This window comes from Mustela lutreola, chromosome X (assembly GCF_030435805.1).
Source record: "Mustela lutreola isolate mMusLut2 chromosome X, mMusLut2.pri, whole genome shotgun sequence".
Classification (NCBI taxonomy): domain Eukaryota; kingdom Metazoa; phylum Chordata; class Mammalia; order Carnivora; family Mustelidae; genus Mustela; species Mustela lutreola.
This window is the reverse complement of record NC_081308.1, coordinates 92,527,417-92,551,542: the sequence shown is the minus strand read 5'-3', so window position 1 is coordinate 92,551,542 and position 24,126 is coordinate 92,527,417. Positions and strand designations below refer to the sequence as shown.

At 51.4% G+C, this 24,126-nt stretch overlaps 1 protein-coding gene and 1 long non-coding RNA gene across 6 annotated transcripts in view; one reads left to right on the top strand and one right to left on the bottom strand.

Moving 5' to 3' along the window:
- The window catches only part of TSC22D3 (TSC22 domain family member 3), a 62,192-nt gene extending 50,290 nt beyond the window's left edge, over positions 1-11,902 (top strand). For 2 of the 5 annotated variants that reach the window (XM_059156635.1, XM_059156639.1), the window contains exons 3-4: positions 9,181-9,232; positions 10,294-11,902. In XM_059156635.1, coding sequence (XP_059012618.1) covers positions 9,181-9,232; positions 10,294-10,524 — 283 coding nt within the window. In that variant the 3' untranslated portion in view covers positions 10,525-11,902. Of the gene's footprint in view, positions 1-3,471; positions 3,537-7,186; positions 7,246-8,070; positions 8,447-9,180; positions 9,233-10,293 lie in introns of those variants that run through there. The other 3 variants (XM_059156638.1, XM_059156636.1, XM_059156637.1) reach the window with 3 other exon arrangements.
- On the bottom strand, positions 1,896-7,981 carry LOC131820833 (uncharacterized). Its single transcript, XR_009349794.1, has 3 exons — positions 7,861-7,981; positions 6,949-7,080; positions 1,896-3,427 (listed from the first exon to the last, which is right to left on the bottom strand). It is a non-coding gene; the product is annotated as an uncharacterized LOC131820833 (long non-coding RNA).
- Positions 11,903-24,126: the final 12,224 nt, after the last annotated feature.

Below are 24,126 nucleotides of genomic sequence, written 5' to 3'. Positions count from 1 at the left end.
GGGTATTCCAGGGCTGGAGCCCGGGACATCCGGATTCTTCACAAGCTGCCCCAGGTGATCCTGATATTGAGAACCTCATGGGGACCCATTTCTTTCCCTCTGAAACCCACTAGCAAAGTCTCCCTGCTGTGTGCCCACTGGCCTTCTGGTGCTGGTCTGACCACTGACCACTCTGTTGAAAGTAATATGAAAATTGAGTTCCTCCTTGAGTGTTAGTGATAGTGGCAGACAGTGGCCTTTTCCTAGGACTTTGGCATGGAGGGGGAAAAAGCGTTCCTAATTCTTCAAATTATAAAGAGGTCCCGGGATGATCGTTAGAAAACTCGGGAGTCTAACTAGGACGGTGACGTTTGTAGGCACTACAGTAGTCCGGCCAGGCAAATAGCTTGTACTGAGAGGACTTTTTCTCAGTGCCCTTCAAATCCCACTTCTCGGGTAGCCAGTCCTACAAGGCATCTAGGATGGGGCTGGCTCTAGTTAAAACTGCCCTCCTGGGGAGCCCAGGAGAGCCATTTCTTAGGCATTCATATGCTTGTGTACACGTAGTGCTTGATTTTTTTATTTCTCTTTTATTTTCATGTGTGATTGACATCTGTGAAACCCGTGGGCCCAGCGGCACTAGGGCTTGTTGTTCCTGGTGTGCAGTGTGAAGCTGGAGCTCGTCCCCCACCCCCGACCTGTGATACCTGCCTCTTGTATGGCCTGCTCTGGATGGCAGAGAGAACCAGGGCTATGTCTTTTATCCTCTGGCTTGGTCTAGCGCGTCCTGCCTTGCCATCTTGCCATGTCCTGTTGCCTTTCTACTTCTTTCTGGTCAGGAAGAAGCTGGCAACAGTGAGAGAGCCGTGGAGACAGGGAGGCAAAGAGGGAGGATAGGCGAGATGCTCTGCTCCCGCCTGTCTCTGTGAATGGGACATGGTGAGAAGCTGAGAGAGTTTGCATACATGTGTGTGTGCGCCTGTGCTTCTCTTTCCTCCCGAGGAGGTATGTGTATTCCTTGTCAGCGACTCTCAGACCAGGCCAGGAGACTTTCCTGGATGCTCCCAAGAATCCTCTGAGTTCCCTGACACTGTTCCCGTGGCGGGGGGTGGTGGCGGGGGAGGCTGCTCAGGGAGGAGCTTGCCTCGTGTCTCTTCTTCTTTTCTCTTCGGCCCGGTAGTGTGTCCCCCGTGTCCTCCCGCCCCTGCCGTCACCCCTGCTAGGCTGCCTTCTTTCCACCCAAGAAGCTCCGGGATGGGGGTGGGAGGTGGCTGGAGAGCGGGAGGCCCTTTGCAATCAGCAGAGCCCCTCTTCACCAGTCAGAGGGGCCCACCACAGAGGATCAAGGAGCTACCTCAAGTGAGCCCTTGGTGAATAGCTCTGCTGTGAGGTAAGCGAGGGCCTGGGGCATACAATTCGAGAGGCCAGGGAGGCTTATAATGAGCCCAAGCGCCTAAAGAGGCTGGCATTATTATTGCCCTGTTGTTCCCCAGGAAACCTGTATCACTACAAAGGTCACCCATTCTCTAGCAGGGCCCACAGTGGAGCCGGGTGCTCCACCTTGGCCTCTTCATGGGCCTCTTGTCTGCTGGCCCCACGGCCCCAACAAGATCCTCCTGGTTCTTGTCTTCTAAGCATTGCCAATAGCCCCAAGTCCTTCACATACCACTCGAAGTAACCCTGGCAACTGCCAGGGGAAAAAATGGCTTGGAATTTTAGCTCTTGGGGCTGCTGCACAGAGCAGAAGGGATGGGGGGAGGCCCTGCCAGTTCTCCCTGGCTCAGCTGGGCTGGTGGAGGGCTGGTACAAACAGGAAGAGTGGCCATGTTCTTGCGGCGTGCTTTCCCTGCCCCTGGGCAGGCTGCTGCCGTGGGCTGGGATTCCCAGAGGGTGGGAACAAGACCGTTCTTGGGCCAGGGGAGGCCGTTGGCCTGCCTGAAGATGGTGCAGGTCTGGGAGGGTGAAGTGGAACGAAGGTTAAGACCAGGAGGAGCCAGCCAAGGAAGGAAGGCCGAGAGGTTGGCAGGTAGAGGTGACCCCAACCCGAAACATGGACATCCCTCTCAGAGAGTGAAGATCTATGCTTTGTTTACAAACAAGGTTTACAAACCCCTCAGTTCACAAACCCTGAGCTTTCAGGAAGAGGATCAGAGGGAGACTGCCTGTGGGCCACAATGTCAGAGGAGTCTCCAGTCCCACAGAACTCCATAGAAACTTCAAGCTTTGTGGCTTCTCTGTTATCCCCATCGAGATTGAGCATGGGCCAAAGGCCAGGGTGGGGAGATAAAAAGCAGAGCCAGTTCTGAGGAATGAAGGGATGCCCAGGGATGGCAGGGGTGCCACCATCCCGAACCCCGAGCTACCATTCCCCTCCTCCCTCCCCGAGCCCTGGGCTTTTTCCCCCTGAAGCAAATATTTCGCTGAGACCAAACCCTGACTATTCCTTCCAGAATATTCTGGAAGGAAGCACAATTTTTGACTTGTACTACCAGTTGGTTTGTTTGCTTGGTTCAGTTTCCCTGATACAGGCCTTGCACTTTGAATAGGCATTCAGTCAATCTTGAACTGAATCGAGTTGAACCAACTTGAATGATCAGGACAATGTAGAGAGGCAGGAGGAGGAGGAGGCGATCCCATTCACCGAGCTGAATTTTGCAGTCTCTTCCTCAGCAATATCTATTTCTGGCCAGGAGCTGGGTAAGTGTGGAGGGTGGAAAATGAGAAAAGAGCTTGGAAAAAGTCTGGAGGTGAACTTGCCCAGTTGCAAGGCATAAAGTGAAGGGAGACGAGTATAAATACTGACACAAGGTTCATGAGATTTAAGAGTCACTGAACTAAACAGCATTCATGGGTCATGTTGCCAAGACTTTCAGTCTCGCTGAGACACCAGGACAAACGCCCTCCCCTTCACGGTTCGCCACCAAAGCTGGGGTGACAAAGATGGTTGGGACAAGAGCACTTTTGAACCTCTCCGAATGAGGAGGAGGGGACGGACTGCCCTGTCAGAATGGGGTTTGGTTCTGCCTGTCATCCCTCGCGTCACTCGGAGATTGTTTGTGAAGCTCACATGGGACCCTGTCGGCGAGAGAGCTGAAAGGCACGATTCATTGCTCCTGTCGTCATTTGGTGTCAGGGTTTGGCCCAAATCGGTTGTTGGAGCTGCTTCTCCAAGACAGCGGCCTTCTCCACGGGGGTTCTCCTCGGGGTCCCTCCCACCATCGCCTTCCGCATCTGTGTCCACATCCTCCTCCCCGTTTTCCTGCCCCCCAGAGTCGGGGGTTCTGGGCCTTGGCCATGCGGGGCAGTTCACATGACCCACAGAGGACAAGGCACTTTCTCTGTCACCGTCTTTCCTTCTTGCTTCCCTCCTTCTGGACTTTGGGGATTTTCCATGAAGCCAGAGTAACGATGTAAGAGGCAGTGGCCTTCCTGTCTCTGGTCTTCCACACTGGAGGGGAACCAGAGGGGAAGAGAGAAGATAAGACAGAAGCAAGGACAAATTAAGCGATGGCATTTCAGCCTCCTTATTCCCCCAGCCTCTTCAGAAAAAGGGACAAGTAAGTAATTAGAGGTAGACAGAGCTTCAGCCGGAAGGGGGCCGGGGTGGAGGAGTCAGTGGGGAGGCTGTTTTCAGCCGTCCCATTAACTGTGCTAACGCTCCAGTGCTTAATATCCTTTCTGATGTCCTTTTCCAGCTCCTACCCCTGTGTTTGCTTTGTGGCTTGTCCTGCACCTCTCACACCGTGTCTTTTTCCGCTTCTCCTGACACAAGACCCTGTGTTTCGCTGGCAACGTCAGCAAAATCTTTGGGCGGAACATTCCCCATAGAAAATAAGGAAGACTTGCCTATAAAGAGTTTCCTTTGGGCTGCGTGGTACACAATGCTTCAAGTGTGACAAAAAGGGAAGTGAGATGTTGCCCCTCACCGCCACCCGCCCAGCCCTACCGCACGCACCCACCCCTAGTCTGCTCCCCACCTCTCAGCGGGGTGCTGAGATCGGGCCCACCCAGACTGCCCAGTCTCTGTCCCGCCGTCCCGTGGGAACCCCGAGTAGGAAGCACTCTTGTCTTAGAGAGTCTGGCTTTTTGAGCGGGAACAGACCAGACCTGTAAGAATGCTGAGACACTTCTTCCAGCTCAAACAAGTCCGTGTCCAGGTCCTCCTAAAACGGAGGAAGGTGGCCCTGTCCTCATGATGGCCACCCTGCATCTAGAAGGTCGCCCCTGAGAGAGGGTGGGGTGGCCATGTCTGTTTCATTGCAGCATCCCATGGCCGGAGGGCCAGACCTGAGGGCCAGCGAAGGACCTGGCTTGTCAGCCTCGGGTGCTGTCACTAGGCTGGCTCTGGGTCCAGCCCAGGATGTTGGGTGTAGGGTGGAAGAGAGGGAATCAGGATGCATTCACACAGGGTTGCTAGGCTGTCGAATCCCTAGCCCACTGTTTCCTGCATGGGGCTCACCTCCACAAGACATAGGGACACAGAGAGCCCCGTGGATCCGCACTTCACTCAGAAAAGTTAGATCAGAACATAGATATCTTGTACAGCACTAACTTGCACTTGCTTGCTGCAAGGTTTGGCGCAGATTTTCTGGGCAGAGGAATTTTCTAGTGTGCCAGGGGTTAAGCAGAAAACCTTTCAGATTCCTCCTCCTCCTTCCTCTCTCCCCCTCCTCCCAGCCCTTGTCTGAAAAATCCCTCTTCAGGGACTTCTAGGTGCATTGTCTTGCCTTAGCGAGCTCTGGGATCCAGCCATCATTTCCTTTGCTAATGGTGGATCCTAAGGCCTCAAGGTGATCATGTCTCACTTTGCTGGCAGCTGGCAAACTTGACGTGTAGAGGGAATGAGAGATCGACTGAGTGTGGGCTGAACCTGGGACATCCCTTGCCGAAGCTGTTTTTTAAAACTACATCCCCGAAAGGAGCTTGTTTTCTTGCGGTTGCTTCATTCTCCTAAATGCTGAGCACAGCAGGAATACGCGAGGTGCCAGGGGCAGGGGGGGGGGGGGGGGGGGTTAAGGATACCAGTTAGTGGGGCCCTAGGAACAGGAGGTTTGACTGGACTATGATTATTATTCTCAGACTACTTCCCTTATTTGGGATCTCGTCTACCCCAGGGCTACATATTTCCATTGTGGGAGCCACCCGGTTGGATTAATAGCTCCTATTTCCTAGACAGAGCGAGCTTTCTTTGAGGACTGTGGGGCTGCCTTTTGAAATGATGTGGGCGAGCCCAGCCCTCCTATAAGGTTCACTCGGACACTTTGGATATGCTTCTGGTCCCTGATGCTGCTGTCCCCTGCCATGAGTGTCAGAAAAGGTGGCTGTGCTGACCCAACTTAGAGCCGCCCTCTGGACCACTTGTCCTGCCCTTCATCCTTGCTTCCTCCTCACCACCTTTCTGGCACCTCCAACCCAGCCCCCCCCCCCCGCATTAATTTACTTACTCAACATGCCTAACCCCTACCCCACTACTAAGTGTGGTAGGAACAAACTTGGTCTCTGGATTGGAGTCCCAGCTCTATAATGTATTAGCTGTGCTTTCTTGGGCAAGGTAGCCTCTCAGACCCTTGGTTTCTTCATCTGTAAAATGATGGTGACAGTGCCTACACCACAGGCTTTGTGTTGTGGCTGGCACAAATGTCTGGCCTATAGCTGACGCTCACTTACTGGTAGCCATGACTGTCAGTGGCTCTTAAACTCAGCTTTGTTTTAGAAAAAATTATTTATTTATTTTTAGAGAGAATGTGTGCATGCATGAATAGGTGGTGGGGACAGAGGGGGAGGGAGAGAAGCTCCAGCAGACTCTGCACTTAGTGCGGTGGAGCCTGTGGGGCTCAACATGGAGCTCAGTCTCACGACCCTGGGATCATGACCTGAGCTGAAACCAAGAGTCACAAGTTTAACCGACCAAGCCACCCAGGTGCTCCTTCATACACTTATTTGGAATTGAAGTATCATTAAGTTACAATTCAAACACAGCCTTGCTTGCAAACTTTACTTCTTTTCCTTTTCCTTCCCAAACTACCTTGATTTCTCTGCCTCTGCCTCCATATAAGGGAGTCCCCCTGGAAGGAGCTACGACTTGTCCTATGCCTTGTCTCCTTGGGGGGTGGTTTTTCTTCCACCAACCCAGCTTATTCATCTCCCTCTTTTTCTTTTCATCATCTCCCTTGGAATCTTGGGGGTGGGGAGCAATAGTTAGTTTAAGACAGATTTACTAGCCAGTGGCAAGTCTGAGAGACTCTTCCCGGGGCCAAGAAAGCTCTGTGTGGCACAGAGGGCAGATTACTTTATCAGGGAATTCCAGTATCAATTAAGCTGCTGATTTAAGAAACCTTTTTTTTTTTTTTCCTCAGCTAATGTTCTCGATGACCTATAAATAGAGTCTGCCCTTTGTTCTGCCTACTACACACAGCTGTGTGCAAATAAACACCTTGTTGGGAAAGCTTGTGACCCAAAGGCAACATAATATCCTGAGATTGGGAGGGTCTCCTACCTCACCGAGGGTGAAGAAAAACACCAGCCTGGGCTGCTGAGATAAGTTTTCTTGGCTTTGCCCAGAGACTGGCCCTGTGCATTTGTTACCACCTGTGCGACCCAGTGGGAGCCCTGCATCATGGTGGCCCATATGGGCTGATCCTTGGCATAAGTGCACCGGCGGCCTGGAGAAAAGCAAGGCCTTAAGACTGGGCCTAACTGGGGCCTCGGCCAGGGTGTCGGTGCCAGGCACCTGGTTAGGAGAAATATCCTGAGGCAAATAATAATTACCTTCTTTGCTGATAAGAGGTCCTAGTACTTTTCCAGTAGCATGATTGCATGAGGGTATTTCTTTGGACCACAGCCTGAATCATAGACTGATTCATGGGCACTGGCCCTAGCTTCATCCAGACTATTGTATGTGTGGTGGAACCCAATGTTCTCCTTATGGCCCTGAGTTGGTGTAAATAATACTTGCCGTTGCATCATCACCTGTTCCTTCTTCAGGCTGCGCTGCTCCCTCTGGCTGTAATGCCGCCTCTGTCCACCAGGTGGCCTCACTTAGGACCGAGTAGGAGCAAAGCACCTCAAGCCTCTGCCCCCTTTTATTTTTTAAGCTCCAGGCTGAAAAGAAGTAAAATGTATTTTGATGGAAACATACGTAGCTCTGAGTAGGCCACAATCACCTCATTTTCCTTGTAACCCGGAATCGGTGTGCTCCAGAAGTAGCCTCTTAACCCTACCAATGGCTGGACCCTTCACCAAGGAAATGTTTTCCTGGGATGATTTGTAAGTGGCCTTGTTTTGTAGTTTTGTTTTCATTTGCTCTGTATAGGAAAGTGACAAGATCTTGTTTTTAACAATACGGACATGAAATTCAGGATAATCTTCAATGTATTTTCTCTGCAGAGTAGGGTGTGGAGACTAAAGGAAAGGGGGTTGGTGTCTTGTGGTCATTCCAGCCCTCATTCCCTGCTGCCTCCCCCACCTCTTCTGTCTCCCACCTGGCCCCCAGCTTCCCCCTTGTACATGTTTCCCACTCATCTGAGTTCTTGGGACACTCTCTTGTCCCGGCCATGTCACAGATCTATGCATGTGTCAGCATACAGAAGGGTACATCCAAAGGAGGGGGTCAGTGCATAGTTTCTGGGTTTGGGGGCACACCAGCGGGCCAGCTGGCTGGGTGATGGGACATGCAGGAGACAAAGTATGTTTGCAGAAAAGAAGGCTGAGAAGGCAGGCGGCGGGAAGTAGGTGAGCCTCCCGACGGTGCGGGTGGGTATCCAGGGCGTGTGGTGTGCAGTTGGCATTGCAAAGCCATGGGGGATATGCCGGCTGACACCTGAAGAAGAGCTTTACTCTTTACTGAACGCTCTTTGCTCTGGTTAGGGCACCCGTACTTACTTCTGGAAGAATCCGTTCCAGTTTGGTTTTTACCAATCTCCAGAGCCCTCTTTGGAGATGCCAGTTGGCACAGGAAAGTGCTGAACTGTTTACAGTCCTAGCCTACGGTTCAGGGAGGGGATGTGGTTTAACTGGACCGCAAAGCCCGGTACAGGACTCATTTGCATGGCCCCTGACGCCATGTGACGCAGCCGGCTCCTCCTATATAAAGAAGCAGGCTCCGAAATATCTCCGAGTCTGGGTTGGACTGGCGGCTGTGGAGTTTGTGACACACTAGGTGACACTCCTGGAGTCACTTCCTTTCAACTCTGAAGAGTCTGCCTGCCTTCGGGTCCGATCGGCAGCCTTCGCCCCCCACGTAGCCCCCAGGCTCGCCTTGCAGAGCCCAGCCCCGTGCAGCGCGCCCGCAGCCGGCAGCCGCCCAACCCGCCCAGCCCCGCCAGAGCTCCGCAGCCGCCCGAGCCATGAATGCCGAAATGTATCAGACCCCCATGGAGGTGGCGGTCTATCAGCTGCACAATTTCAACATCTCCTTCTTCTCTTCCCTGCTTGGAGGGGATGTGGTTTCCGTTAAGCTGGATAACAGGTAAACCACTGGCCACGGCTCCCCCGGAGCCGAGGCGCCGGCGGGGGCTGGGCTGCGAGCGGGATCTCCTAGCGAGCCGTGCGCCGCCGATCCCCGTTCCCTGCGGTGCAGCATCCTGGGAAGGGGCGGGGGTAGGGGACGCAAGGGGGGGTCACTGCCGCGCTGGGAGCCGCCGTCGGAGCGTCCCTGCGGCCGCTGCGCCTTGAGAAGAAGCTGCCGCAGCCCAGGGCAGAGGCAGCGGCAGGCAAAGGGGCGGCGGGGCGGGGCTGGGCAGGGGGCTGGCCGCGCGCCTTGCGCTGCCAGGGAGCAGGCCGGAAGCTTCCGAGCCGAGAAGGAATTCCTAGCTAGCTTCGGGGTGCGGTAGGTCCGCCTGGGACCATTCTGGGCCGGCGCCGGGATGGGCCGCCAGCGGGGATTGGGGGGGCCTCCCTGCGCCGCGCGCCCCCATTGTTTGCCTGTCGCTCCGGCCGGCCCAGCAGGCCCCGTTGGCCCGTGCGCTCCGGGACCCGCGCGCGGCTCCATGCGGAGCTCTGGGCGGCTGCGGCGGGGAGCCAGCCCGGTTGGAGAGGTGCCGCTTCCCCCGGGGTCCTGGGGGACAAAGTACACGGGACTCCGGGCCAGGGAGGCGGGAGAGAGGAAGAACCGGGGCAGTTGGAGGACTTTGGTCACAGCTGCCAGGTGCTCAGAGTGGAACCAAGTGGGTAACGCGGTCGCTTTGCTTTTTGTCTCGGCAGTGCCTCTGGAGCCAGCGTGGTGGCCATAGACAACAAGATCGAGCAGGCCATGGTGAGTGGCATCCCTGCGTCATCCCCATCCCCGGACCTAGCTGCTGCTTATGTAACTTGGGGCAGGACTGGGGGGGGGGGGTGCAAAAGCCGTTTGCCAAGAGCCTGAGGAAGGCAACAGCCTGCTTCCCCTCTCCTTGGAGGCCCTAGGTAGCCCCCGTCAGAGGGCCACCTTTTTAGGGCATTTGCAGTCTGCCCTTGGTGGACTGTTTCCTCTCTTCCTCCTGGTGTTTGCTGCAGGCTCCCGCTCGCCCCAGGCGGGCGCAGGGCAGGGAGCTGAGACACTTGCATTTTGTCTGCAGCCCGCATTTGGCGTGGGCCAGAGCTCATTGGATGCAAGCGCACTGCAGTGCCTCTGCAGAGCGGGGCTGGGGTCAGGATTCAGGAGGAAACAGGAAGCAAAGCACCCCACCCCTTCTCCCTCTCCTCACCAGGTAGAGGTCAGACTCCACCGAGCAGCCTACAGGGCTGCAGGGGCTTGGGGCATCCAGCCCTTAGTAACTGCTTCTCCAGGGACACAGCTCCCTGCCCCTGGCACGGTCCTCAAATCCAGAGCAGATGTGCCCGTCCTGGCACCTTCCCCCGGGGCCAGCATCCTGTTGCACCCGACTGCACTGCAGGTGCCACCCCAGCTCTGTGTGCTGGGTCACCCCGAAGAGGCAGTTCGGCTCTCCTGGGAAGAGGTGCACAGCGGACAGACGATGCGGTGGCCCGCAGGTCCGCCCTGCGTAATGTACTGGCGACAGGACCTTAGGTGGCAGTGGGGCTAGAGCCGACCACCAGCAGCCAGCCTACAGAGGCCTCCTCTAAGAGGCCAGCTTTGGAAGTCCCTAGAAACTTGCAGAAGGGGATCCTGTGCAGCTCAAAGCTGGGCTTCCAGCTCAGGCATGGCTCAGTTGTGCAGTTCTCCTGGGGGCGGCCGAAGCGCTTCAGGGGACCAGCATGCTGAGGGGAGGCTGGGGTGCAGTGGCCCAGGGGACACCCAGATGGCCAGGTGATGGTGCCACAGAGGGCCTGTGACGGCTAGTGGACGGTTTTGTTGTGATTCCCTCCCCATGGCAGGATCTGGTGAAGAATCATCTGATGTACGCAGTCAGAGAGGAGGTGGAGATCCTGAAGGAGCAGATCCGAGAGCTGGTGGAGAAGAACTCCCAGCTGGAGCGTGAGAACACCCTCTTGAAGACCCTGGCGAGCCCAGAGCAGCTGGAGAAGTTCCAGTCTCGTCTGAGCCCCGAGGAGCCAGTTCCCGACACCCCGCAGGCGCCTGAGGCCCCCGGTGGTTCTGCGGTGTAAGTGGCTCTGTCCTTAGGGTGGGCAGAGCCACTAAACTTGTTCTACCTAGTTCTTTCCAGTTTGTTTTTGGTTCCCCAAGCGTCATCTCACGTGGAGAACTTTACACCTAGCATAGCTGGTGCCAAGAGATGTCCTGAGGACATGGCCACCTGGGTCCACTCCAGTGACATACCCCTGACAAAGAGCAGGTCTCTGGAGGCTGAGTTGCATGGGGCCTCGTCACCCCCCGCCAGTGAGCCTCTCCTGCCACCGTGCCCTGGGGGCTCCCAGGGCCTGGGCAACTTAGCTGCAACTGGCAAAGGAGAAATGTAGTGTGAGATGTGACGCCAGTTTACTCCAGAAAGCATACGGGGTCTGTTTTTGTTGTTGTTGCTTTTTGTTTTTCATTTCCATGGACATCTTCAGCAGCTTCACCTGACAACGACTGTTCCTATGAAGAAGCCACTTGTGTTTTGAGCAGAGGCAACCTCTCTCTTCTCCCCTGCCTGGCCAGGGCAGGGCCACAGATAGGAGAGATTGAGCCAAGTCAGCCTTCTGTTGGTTAATATGGTCTAATGCATGGCTTTGTGCACAGCCCAGTGTGGGATTACGGCTTTGGGATGACCGCTTACAAAGTTCTGTTTGGTTAGTGTTGGCATAGTTTTTCTATATAGCCATACATGCGTATATAAACCCATAGGGCTAGATCTCTATCTTAGTGTAGCGATGTATACGTACACACACACACTTGTGTGCTGAAGGGCCTAACCGGCTTTGGGGTATCAATTGGTCCCTTATCCCTTCAGGCTAATCCTTTGACTGTGTTCATTTATTTACCAAGTTGGTCCGGTTTGTCCTTTATGTTACGTAAGACTACAGAGTAGAGGTGGGGAGGGGGCCGGCCTCTGAATGCGGCCACAGATGCCTCGCCGCTTCAGCCCTCGCCCCATCTGTCCCCGGAAGACACAGGAGGAGACAGCCTTTGCCCTATCTGTCCCCTGAAGACGCGGGAGGTCCCCTCTCGAAAGCCAAACCCACCATCCACTGGTGCTGACTACACAGAATGGGGTTGAGAGAAGACCATCCAGGGCCTTCGCATTGTCATGAGAAAACTTTTATTCTTTAACGTTTGTGGAAAACTCTAGAGTGAACTGAAGGATTGGCTTGCTAGCGTCCCCTTGGGGACAAGGCATGGACCAGGGGATGGTTTTGACCCAACTGGTGCCTGGGTGATGTGCTCAGGGAGCTTGTGTCGAGGGAGGGGGGTTCTGCGGCAGTGAACACTTTCCACTTTCCGACACCTTATCCTGATGTTACGTCTCCAGGATTTGGATTTTGATTTTTCAAATGTAGCTTGAAATTTCAATAAACTTTGCTCTTTTTTTTTTTTTTCTAAAAATAAACCTGGCATCCGAGTATAAATAGAGTGAGTGGCCGGGGGCGCTGTTTGTCTGACTCCCTGAACATGAGTGAGCACCCCCTAAGTGGCAGACCAGCCCTGTTGCCTCATCCGGCCTGTCAAAATACCCACACTGTATGGGTGAGGAGACTGAGGCTCGGCCTGTGTAAGTGACTTGCCCAGAGTCACATGGCTGTCAGGCAAATTGGGACTCTACCCCACATCTGTCCCTGTGTCCTGCTCCTGCTTTCGTAAGACCACTTTGGAGTGAGTGGCGAGGTGGCCCCATGACACATAACATCAGCTTGGGGGGCCGATTTGGGAGGAAGGAGATCCCAAGGAGGCCCAGAAGAAAAGGGCACGGTGTCCATGTGAGGGGACCAAATAGATACGCGTGGGCCTCTTCCCTCTTCTGAAGACGTCATGGTCACTTTGTGTATCCTCCTTAATACCTCTACATGACACCCTTGACTTTTGCCAAGGAGCTAAGAGGACCCACGTGAGAAAAGGACACAGAATGTATGCAGTGCCCAAACCGAATCCCCTTCCCCCCAGGAAAGATGCCCTGGACCCCTGCTGGTGTACTTGTCCCAGCTGGGAGTTGGCTTACAAACCCCACCAGTTAGCTGTGTGCGCATGGCCGGGTCTAAGGGCGAGGACGATCCTGACTCCCACTTCCTTCCTCTGGCTCCCTGTGGGGTCCGTTCTCACCCATCACCCTTTCCCTGGCCTCAAGTCTCTGGCCCCGGAGTCTTGCCGTTTCTCACCATACCCTCACCTAGAGCCACCCCAGACCCTGCGCTGTGTACTGAGCCCTGCCACGCTCCCTGGGGAATGACCCTCTTCCGTCTCAGCCTCCTGTAGCATCTGTGCCTGTCCCTTTGCCGCTTGAAATGGAGCAGAACTCCTGGATTTTCAAACCTCAAGGACCAAGAGGTCTCAGCCCCCTCCCCTGTGCCAATGGGTGCCCAGATACGTTCAAAATACCATGCATCCTCCTCTGGAGAAGTCAGACGTGGTGGCCTATTCTTTGCCAGGCACCAGAACTCTCCAGAACGTGACAAACCCCAGCTTGCTGACCTCTCAAACCCAGTGGCCCCACCTGCTCCTAATCTCTCTATTCCTGATGCCAATGTCGTTGTCCAGGGCAGCTGATTTGACCAAGGAATGAGCATTTCACAGCTGCACACACCAGCTTTGGACCGGGCAGCCGCCCTGACCCACACAGGGTTCTCCCCAGTTCCCGAGCCCCTCCCCCTTTCACGAAGTGCCAAGGGACTTTTTGACTCTCCAGTTCATCTGGAAACTTCCCACACCCACTTTGCAGCCAAACAAGAACCCACAGTTGCAAAAAAAAAAAAAAAAAAAGGAAAGAAGAAAAGAAAAAAACAAAAAACAAACCCAGAAGATGGCTCAGCAAACCCATGGCCCTCTCTGGTCATCCCGCCCTTCCCTAAGAGAAAGGGGAAAAAACTGGCCTGCAGTCTCACAGTGGGAAAGAGAGAACGGCTTTGTTTCCTAGGCAACCGAGACTAAACAGAGACAAACACTACAGCTTCTGAGGCCACAGCAGTTGCTCGACTAGATAAGAGGAACTTTGTGGCTGTTAAGTCACCTCCAGGAGCAGCGCCGTGTTGTTGTTCCACAGAAGACCAAGGAGGGGTGGGGAACGGCAAAAAGAACACGCTGCTCCTGGAAGGACCTTCACGGGCTTTGGGGTTCTGGGCTCAGCTGGTCCAGCTGGACCCAGAACAAGGAAAAGAACCAGAGGAACAGCAGTGCTAACGCTCCCCTGCCTGGGCATGCCTCCTCTTCCAGAACCTTCCTATCTCTTATCTCATCTGATCCCCACGCCCGCGGCCCTCCCCACGCCAGACAGTGCCCCTCCTCGTGAATGCGGAACATTCTGTTTCTTGACCTTGGAAAAAGAGGCAGTTAAAATTTACGTTCATTTGACAGACGGGGAAACTGAGAGCCAGAGCTTAGTGCTCCTCCCACCATGGGGCAGTGGTTCCCAGCCTCCATGACAGCAAGGGACCCTAGGAAAACGTCAAACATGTGCTCAGACTTCCCCCAACCCAACAGTAGTTGAACTTTGAGTGTTCAGTGGGAGCGGGGAGGGGAACACATACTAACAGTGACTGAATTCAGTGGCGCTTTTAAAGGAATTCATTGAATTTGCCCACAAAAGCAGAGAGGTGGATCTGAAAAGTAGAACAGAAATGTGGGCGGTAGATTATTTACAGACAAGGACTACTGGGGAATAAGGTGCAAAGTTCTCGGGCTGGGAACTACCACAGAGAGAGGCTTTCCTGGTTGGGCTCCAAGAAGGAACCCAGGGGAGCAAGCAGATCAGGAAGCTGGGCGGTTGGAACTGCAGTAGAGGGAGGAGTATTCTAGAAAGATCATAGGAAAGAACGCCCACAGCCCGCTGTCCCTTTAGGCTATTTTGAAATGGCCCTAACATCATCGTCCATATTCTGGAAAAATCTCTTGCTTTCAAATCTCACCCCCTCTCCTCCTAGGCAGTTAGAAATTAATGAACATAATTAGAGCTTTGTAGACAGCCCCGTTCCTCAGGTTGTCTCATGCAGAGAAGCACACTGGAACCCAAATGCTTAATAGTTAACCACCTCTGCTAGATCAGGCAAGGCTTGACAGAGAACTCCTTCAGGTAGCTATTCTGAGCAGAAGTGGTTTCCAGGGAGAAGCTGGCTGGAAGGGGCCATAATCCCAATAATTAGTAATAATAGCAAACACTTCCATGGCCTGCGCTTTGGGCCAGACACCATTCTAAGCCTTTTTACGTGTTTTTCCCCTTTGAGTCCTTTCCACAGACCTGTGAGAACGTACCAATAAAATCCCCCCACCTTGCAGATGGGAAAATGAAAACACTAAGGCAGGAAAAGGGGAAGCGACTTGCCTGACGACCTCATGGAGCCAGTGGTGGCAGAGCCAGGATCGGTGAGGAGGGGAGAGAGATACCTTGAGAAAGGGGCCAGAGAATCCCCACAATTTTCAGAATTCCTTCTGTGTAAGCAGAAATGTTTCGGGGATGGGTAGAAAGGAGACCACCTCAAACTAGCGCAGGGGCTGACGTGAGGTTAAACGTGACCATCAGGCCTCCGTGGAGGGATGCGAGCAGACGGGAAGGGGTAAGAAGGAAGATGGCAGGCCGGCTTGGCTGGCTCCCAGCCCAAGGAATTGAGCTAGGATCTACTAGGTCTGAGGGAGCCATGGTAGGCTTCTAAACAGAGCAGTGATGTGATGCCAAAGATATTTGCAGAAGATGGGTGCTGGCAGCTGGAGATGCTGGAGCGGAGAAAGGCTAGCCGAAGGCAGGCCAGCTGTTGCTGTAATCCAGGTGTGAGGTGATGAGGGCCAGCCGGGGGCAGGGACAGGGGTCCTGGAAAGGAGACAAAGGGACAAAACCAAGAGACACTGAAAGGGGTCGTTTCTCTAAGGGGTATGCAATCCATACGCTTGAGGTAGGAGGGGAAGTTCCTTTAAATGCAGATTCTAGGCCCCACTCCCAGACTATAGAGGGGAGAGGGGTTCCAGCACTGATCACTCTCCCGGTGATGCTGGAGGATACGAATATCTGAAGCACGAACCGAAAAATCGGCGCGATGTTGTCACAGAGCGAGTCCAGGAGGAGAGAGGGAAGGAGCCACAAGTCAAGGGATCACTCAGGAGTCGGTTTGGTTTGGTTCTGTAGTTTTTAATCCTGGCACCACCATCCATCTCCAGAATATTTTCAGCTTCCCAGACTGGAACTCTGGACCTATTAAACACTGAGTCCCCATTCCCCCGCCCTCCCACCCCAGCCTCTGATGATCTGACAGATCTGAGTCCAGAGGACCGAGAGACTCTGGGACTCACCGAAGGAAACTGGGTGTCAGAACAGGGCTGCAGGTTTTCAGAGGGAAGATGAATGCCAGATTTGATTTGCAGCCGAGCTCAACATATTTACTTACGGAAATAGCCTAGAACCAGCTGTGGAACAGAACGCCAAGTCCAAGGCTGGACGGCCAGCCACGGGTGCAACTGCGGGTCACAGGAGCTGCAGTGGCGATGTGAGTGGACCTGAGCCCCTGGAAGTGGGCACAGAAGAGGCCAAGCAGAGGCCCTGAGCCACTCCTTGGAGGCCACCCCCAGAAAGCACCCCCCCCTTGAAGGAGGAGGAAGGACTAGTGTGGATGATATCAGAGAAAGAGACAGGAACCGCCCCCCCACCCGACACACGCACACAGGGAACACTGAGGTCTGTGAGAGCTCCGTTTTTATCCTTTAGTACATTTTTTTTTTTGACATTTCCTCTTCAGTCCTTATCAAGGCCCCACCAACTATCAAAATAAACTAGTCCAGAAAGGTCTCCTTGGGATAGATGAGGTATTCTAAGAAGAGGAGTCAGGAGTACTGGGGTCTAGTCCTAGTCTTCAGCCAACAAGCTATGTGACCTTGGGCAACTCACTGGTGTTGCAAGACCTGTTTTCACACGTGCAGAACAAAATGATTACTCCAGATCATTTCTAAGCCCGATGCTTAGTAAGTATCCAGGCCAGGAAGGGCCAGCGTGTTAACCATGAGACTTCTACACATTCCCTCTTTGCTCTAGGCCTCAGTTTCCCTTCCAGCCCCCAGATTCTGTTCATTCTCGTATTGAATTCTGATCAGGCTGCTGAAGAAATAGCCACCTTTAAGAATCAACCCATGGCATAGCACCCCAATACCCCATGTAATTTAGTAGAGCCAGGAGTAACCTACAGCCTTGTCCCAGCCTTTCTCATTTCATGAAGTCCTTCTGATTGGCCATATTGTGACAACACACAAGCTCTGAGTCACCAAACTCAAATGGGAGAGGACATCTTTGGAGCACCGGAGGACATCTTTGGAGCAGCAGAGGAACAGGGTCTCCTCTGTAAGGCTTGTGCCTATTGCAGATAAGTGGAGCGGGCAGGAAGGGAAGGAAAAAGAGCTAAGTCGGAGGGGGTGGGCAAAAGGAAACAAGAACTAGAAGAGGAGGACTGTGAATAAACAAGAAGGCTGGCCCCAGCCCATTGGATCTTCCTCTGCTATTTTGTTCTTGTACCACTGAGCTTCCTGCCACCACCAACTAAGAGAGAACAGAACAAATTCTCTTCTAAAGACTGGCTCTGTGGGTCCTGAACTGTCCCAAACATTTCAGCTTGGCTGCCTACTGCCATCCAGGATCCAGTCATTTCAGGTGCAATAAGCCATGTCCTCAGCGAATTCAGTAACACCTGGGATAAGAGAGTAGAGTGATACACCATTAGAACTGGGGGGTCTGTCCCAACATCCTCACCCCTAGAGGAGACCTGGAAGCCCATAGAGAGAAACAGCCTTGTCCCAGCAATTCACACGGTCGGCAACAGGGCCAGAATGAGGCCCCTAGTGTTACAGATGGACCCTCTCACTCTGGCCCTCAGTGTCCCCATTTGTAAAATGAGAAATTGGACCAGAACAATCGTTCTTTTTTTTTTTTTTTTTTTAGGATGTATTTATTTTATTTTAGGGAGAGAGCGTGAGCAGGAGTAGCAGAGGGAGAGGGAGAGAGAGTATCAAGCAGACTCCCTGCTGAGCTCAGAGCCCAATCTGGGGTTCGTCCCACGAGATCCCACAACTGAGAGGTTATGACCTGAGCCAAAACCAAGAGTTGGACTCATAACCCACCGAGCCACCCAGGCGCCCCATCAGAGCAATAGTTCTTAACCTTGACTGTACACTGGAGTTACCTGGCAGGAGTTTAATGCAACCTGATGTCTCAGCATCATCACCAGAATGTCGAGAAAATCAGTCTGGGATTAGAATTTGTGCAGTGGAAGTTTAAAGCTCCCCAGGTGATTCTTGGATGATCTATGAAGACCATTTCAGTCTGGACATCTGGATCCATTCATTCAACAAGCATTGGTACCTACTGTGTGCCAGGTTCTCTGCTAGGCACAGACCAGATCAGACATGGAGCTCATTTCATGTTTCCCTATGGAGACAGCCAGTGAGGCAGGCTGCTTCATGCTTAATAAGGGCGATATTCTTCTCTCTTGTCTGACTTATACATGTGTGTCTCTCTTGACTGATTCTGATTGCAGGCAGAAGAGAAGGGGTGCTATTCACCAGCCTCCTCAAACTAAAACATTCTGTTAGGGAGGACAGGCAGTGTACAAATAATTCTACCATCCCTTCTCATTTACCTCTGCCAAGCCTCTCCATCTTGCTGTTGGAGTGCCTCTGGGCTCCGCTCTGCCCCCTCTGTACTCCCTCTCTGGTCGGGATCACCCACTCCCAAGATTTTAAGCACCATCACCACCCTAATGACTCCCAAATTTACACTTCCAGTCATAAGCATTTCCCAGGCTCCAGCCTCCAATATCCAGCTGTCTCCTACACAGCTCCGTTTGTATGTTTCATGAGTATATCAAGATCCACCTGATCCAAATGAAAGCCTGAACTCCCATCTCTCCTAGTGCATCCTTCCTCAGTGTAAGGCACCATCGACCACACAGCTGTGCAAATCAGAACCCTAGATTCCTCCCTCTCCCTCACCTCCCTGTCCAGTCCATTGCCCATTTGGTCTGCTCGACAGTCAACAGTTGCACCCCCAAATCCTTCTCTTTATTTCCAGCATCTTTCCCACTACCCGGTCTAAGCCACCCTCATCTTTCACATGGGCTCCCTGTCTCATGTGGGTGAAAGTCTCACACACTGGGCTCTCTGCTTGCCCAGTGGACCTTGTCCAATTCCACCCAACAGCCAGAGTGACTTTCTTAATGCAAAATCAGATCCTGGTGTTCTCTTGCTTGAAGCTTATCAAAGGCTTATCGTGGCACTTAGGATAAAGTCCAAATGTCCAAACTCCCTCCCATGGCCGGCAAGTGCCTACGTGATCTGGCCTCTGCTGACCTCTCCTGCCTTTTTCTGTGTCACAACCTTGCTCTGGCAAAGTTCCAGCCCCACTGAGCTTCTTTTATTCCTTAAATACCCCTTGGAACTTTTGTGCATGTGGCTCCCTCAGTCCAGAACGCTCCCGCTAGCACCGCCACCCCACTCCCGGCACTGCCAAGTTTGTTCCTGTCTTCTTTTACCCACAACCCTGTCTAAAGATATTTCCCTCGTTACTGTTTTTTTCACTGCGTTTGTCCCAGATTGTAATGACTAATCCACACTACTTTTGTGTGTTGCTTCTACCTCCCTGCCCTTGGAAGTTCCCAGAGGGCAGGACCCACACCTATTTTGCTCACCGCTACAACCCCAGGATGGAACACAGTGCCTGACGCAGACTGATTAATAGATAAATCTATATGAGTTCCCGATATTGTGGCGGGTGATGATGGGTTGGGGAAGAAATTTGTGAATGGCGATGAGGAGTGGGGGAGCTTTCCCAAAGTCCTTCAAATCACCCAAGTAAATGGCCTGTTGAATATGTCAAAAATTATGAAAATGATGAACTGTTTATTCTTTCAATAATTTTGTAATTGAACCTGTCCTATGGGTCAGGCACTGGGCTAAGCACTGAGAATACTGGGGCAAATCTGAGAGATGTGATGTGGGTTCTCATGGGACTTATTGTGCAGGGAAACTGCATATAGCCCGGTGGTGTTTCCATACTTCTTGACTAAGAAAATACCCACTGTTGGGGCGCCTGGATGGCTAAGCCAGTTAAGCGACGGACGCTTGATTTCGACTCAGTTCATGATCTCAGGGTTGTGAGATGGAGCTCCCCATTGGGAGTCTGCTTGAGATTCTTTCTCTCTCTCCCTCTGCTCCTCCCCACCACTCCAAGCTCTCTAAATAAATAAATAAATAAATAAATAAATAAATAAAAGAAAATTCCTACTGTTTTCCTTTAAGGTATTCTACATGCTCACTTTTCCCCATATCCATATTTTAACCCATAAAACTCCACCCCACTATCTGGAATGACTTGTCAAATTACAGTATCATTTTAGGGAGTGGGTACAGTGTTAGTTAGGATTAGCTCTGATTCCCATAACAGAAAAAAAAAAAAAAACCTAACAGTTGCTTTAAAAAGATAGAAGTTTATGTCTCCTATAAGAGAAGTCTGAAGGCAGGCAGTTCAGGGTTGACAAGTTGACTCTGTAAAGTCACCAGAGACCTAAACTGGTCCACCCTCCTTGGCATGTTGCCTCATTGCCTGTGAGGGCTGCTCAACCTCCAGCCATTGTATCCACAATCCAGACAGCCGAAAGGAGGAAGGGGAAGAAAAATCACTCCTTCCTTTTGAGGAAGCTTCTGAGAAATACTACACAATACTTCTGCTTAACATCTCCTTGGCCAAAACTTAGTCTGGTCACTCCTCCTGAGGCAGGCCTTCTTTAACTGGCTACGTTGCCATCCCCAAACAAATCTAAGTTTCTGTTTTTAGGGAAGAGAAGAACAGATGTGGGAGTAAGCTGCCAGCAGTTCCTTCCTTAGGAGTTCAGATGTATTGAGAGATGAGAAGGATGGAGAAGAAAAGAGAAGGAGGGCATAGAAAAGACATCATAGGGACGCCTGGGTGGCTCAGTGGGTTGAGCCGCTGCCTTCGGCTCAGGTCATGATCCCAGCATTCTGGGATCGAGTCCCACATCGGGCTCCTTGCTTGGCAGGGAGCCTGCTTCTCCCTCTGCCTCTGTCTGCCATTCTGTCCGCCTGTGCTCGCTCTCTCTCCCTCTCTCTCTGACAAATAAATAAATAAAATATTAAAAAAAAGAAAAGAAAAGAAAAGAAAAGACATCATAGAAGAGTCTGTCACTGCTGACTTCCACGAAGGGCCAGAGCTGGCTGGCAGGTATTCCCTAGGTTGGGTGGGGGTGGTTGGGAGGATCTCTGCTGCTGCAGAACCACTTTCCCAGAATTGCTCATCCAAGGGGCCTGGAGCTGACCCAAGAGTCCTCTCGCCAGAGATATTCCAGATACTGGGAGCCCAGACTAACCTCTTAAATGTCTTTATGGAGCCAATAGGGATAGCGAGCCCTAAAATGACAGCCACAGGTAAAAATCCGGGGCTCTGACATCCAAAGTCAAAATTTCAGAGACTCCCCTCTCCGATTTTGGTGGCTGCAAAAGTGACATCCACATGGAACTGTCAAATCTCGGGCCAGAAGAGGCCTTGCAAAGCCCCCAGTCCCGCCTCATCCCACCAATTGTCACTGTCCCCTGCCTTTCCACCTCACAATCAAGACAGGCTGCACTGAGATGTTAATTTGAAGGGATTCTTTTCAATGGGAATGCAGCTTTTCACAGACCTAAAAGATCTTTGTGGGTAAGAATTACCCAATTATACCCAGTTCCCCAAACCTGGGAATACAGGATCTGTTCCAACAGTCTTCAGACTTGCTGGAGAGCAGTCGCTAGACTTAGGAAGAATGAGACGGACAACTAAGTGTCACCTGAAGGACAGATTGCTGGCTGCAAGTCCCTTCTTCTCACCCCAAAGGCATCCATAACATCTCAGCAGCTTGGGCCTTGCAGAGCAGAGCATCAAGGAATGGGTTTCTCTTGGCAAAGATCTTTTAGAACTTGGGTCCTAGGGGCCCCCAATTGAATTCTTCAACAAGAGTTTTCTTAGAAGGTCCTACGGCTTCATTGTCTTCAATCTCCCCCCTCAAGTCTGTGAAATGGGAGAGCAGGGCATTGTTGCAAATTGCTGAGGGAAACTAAGACTCATAAAACATTTTTCCTGACACTGGGCAGGGCCCATTCTGGTGACAGGCTGAGCTCTGAAAGCCTGTCACCTGACCCTGCCCGACCAGTAAGCAAGAATTCCTCAAGCAGAACACAACTCCCGCCCCTCCCACAAATGCTGAACATTCTGTTTTTTGCCCTTAGGAAGAAACTGGTACATAACTGCCTTCTCTTCCCCATTACACACCCCCTTCTTTGCCAAACCGAGGAACTGGGTCACATTACCTAAGTCTCTTTGGCTTTGGAGGGCTCAGCATCAAGCCTCAAACTGTGGTCAGACACACATGTTGGAGCACAGCCCGTGTCCTCCTGGGTGACACAAAGGAAAGCTGCTGTGTTCCAAAGTTTGGCAAGTCATTTTTCTATACACTTCTGATCATCTTAACCCATGTGACCTGTTTTCGTTTCTCTCCTAGAGAGCCCTTAAGCTCTCTCCAGAGTACCTAAAACTAGCCCAGGCAGGCACCCCATTAGGTTCCCAGAAATCCCTACCATCGAAGTTCCAAAGCAAACCCCCTTCAGTTATCCATTTGTTCCTTTAACAAACAATCAAGAATCTATTGCGTGCTGGGTTCTCTGACAAAGGTTGTTGATCTCATGGAGTCTACATTCTGTGGGGGGTGAGGAAGCAATAAAGAAACAAACAAGAACTGGGGCACCTGGGTGGCTCACTCGGTTAAGCAGCTGACTCTTGATCTCAGCTCAGGTCTTGATCTCAGGGGCGTGAGTTCAAGCCCCACGCTGGGTGTGGAGCTGACTTAAAAGAAAAACAAGACAAACAACAACAAAAAAAAAAAAAGAAAGAAAGAAAGAAAAAAGAAAACAAACTCAGAACAGCATCAGATAGAGAGGAAGCTGAGACTGAGAGAAAGGAAGGAACTTGCCCAAGATCACACAACCTGGGGCTTCTGGCTCTCTGTCCTTCATTTTTGCGTCGAACATGCATGGAGCGCCGAGCACCTATCCTGTGCCAGGCACTGTTCTAGGCACTGAAGATAAAAGATGAAGAAGACAGACAGGGTTCCTCAACTGATAGAGCTTATAGTAGATGTAGGGAGACAAAACAAGAATGAACACACACAGAAAAACCACAGGCAGTTCTGGTTTCCAGTCCAGTACATAAGGAGCTTAGAAGCCACCACTCCATCAAATAATAAGTAAAAAGCTTAGACCCATAAGAGAGGTGAGATCACCAGGCAAACTTCTCTCTCTACAGCTGAGGAGACAGGGAGATACAAAGAATCACAACCTAAAGGCATAAGCAAGCCCAGAGGCAGAAACCTCCTTGGGAACCCATGCTGGGGTAGGAAAACCCAGACTCTAACTGAACAATTGCTGGTGGCTCAGCGTAGACAAGCCTTAGATTTAAAATAATAATAATAATTTAAAAATCTGAGCTTCCAGTTTAGGAAACTAGAAAAAGGAGATAAAATTACATATAAAGTATACAGAAGAAAATGAGCAACAAAAAAAGAGCAGAAATTAATGAAATTGAAAACAGGAAATCACAGAGATAATCAACAAAACCAAGAGATGGTTCTTTGAAAAGATCATTAAAGGGACACCTGGGTGGCTCAGTCAGTGAAGCATCTGCCCTTGGCTCAGGTCATGATCTCAGGGTCCTGGGATCCAGCCCCACCTTGGGCTCCCTGCTCAGCTGGGAGCCTTCTTCTGCTCCCTCTGCTCCTTCCCCCACTTGTTCTCTTTTTCTCAAATAAATAAATAAAATCTTAAAAAAAAAGAGGAAAGATCATTAAAATCTCCAAGTCTCTAGCCAGGCTAAGATAAAAAGAAGACATAAATTACTAATATCAGAAATTAAGGAGGAGCCACCCCTATAGATCCCATGGACATTACAAAGATATTATCGCAATATTATGAGCAATTTTCTGACCAAAAATGGGATGACCTAGATAAATACACAAATTCCTAAAAAAGACAATCTTCCAAAATTCACACAAGCTGAAATCAACAATGTGAATAGGCCTATAGCTATTAAAGAAATTGAATCAATAATTAATAGCCTTCCAAAACCAGAAAACACCAGGCCCAGATGGACTTACTGGTGAAACATTTATGGAAGAAATAACTGTTACGCTGAACTTCATTAAAATTAAAAACTACTGAAAAAAATTTAAAACTTCCATTCTATGAAAGACACTGTCAAGATAATGAGAAGCTAAGCCACAAATTGGGAGAAAATATTTGCAAAAGACACATCTGATAAAGGATAGTTACCTAAAATACACAAAGCACTCTTAAAACTTAATACGAAAATGAAAAAGCTGATTTTAAAATGGGCAAAAGACCTGAACAGACAACATACAGATGGCAGGTAAGCATAGGAAAAAATGGTCAACATCATATGTCATCAGGGAAACCCAAGTGGAAACAATAGGATCCTACTACACAGTTTCTAGAATAGCCAAAATTGAGGTGCGCCTGGGTGGCTCAGTCATTAAGCATCTGCCTTGGACTCAGGTCATGATCCCAGGGTCCTGGGATCAAGCCGCATGTCA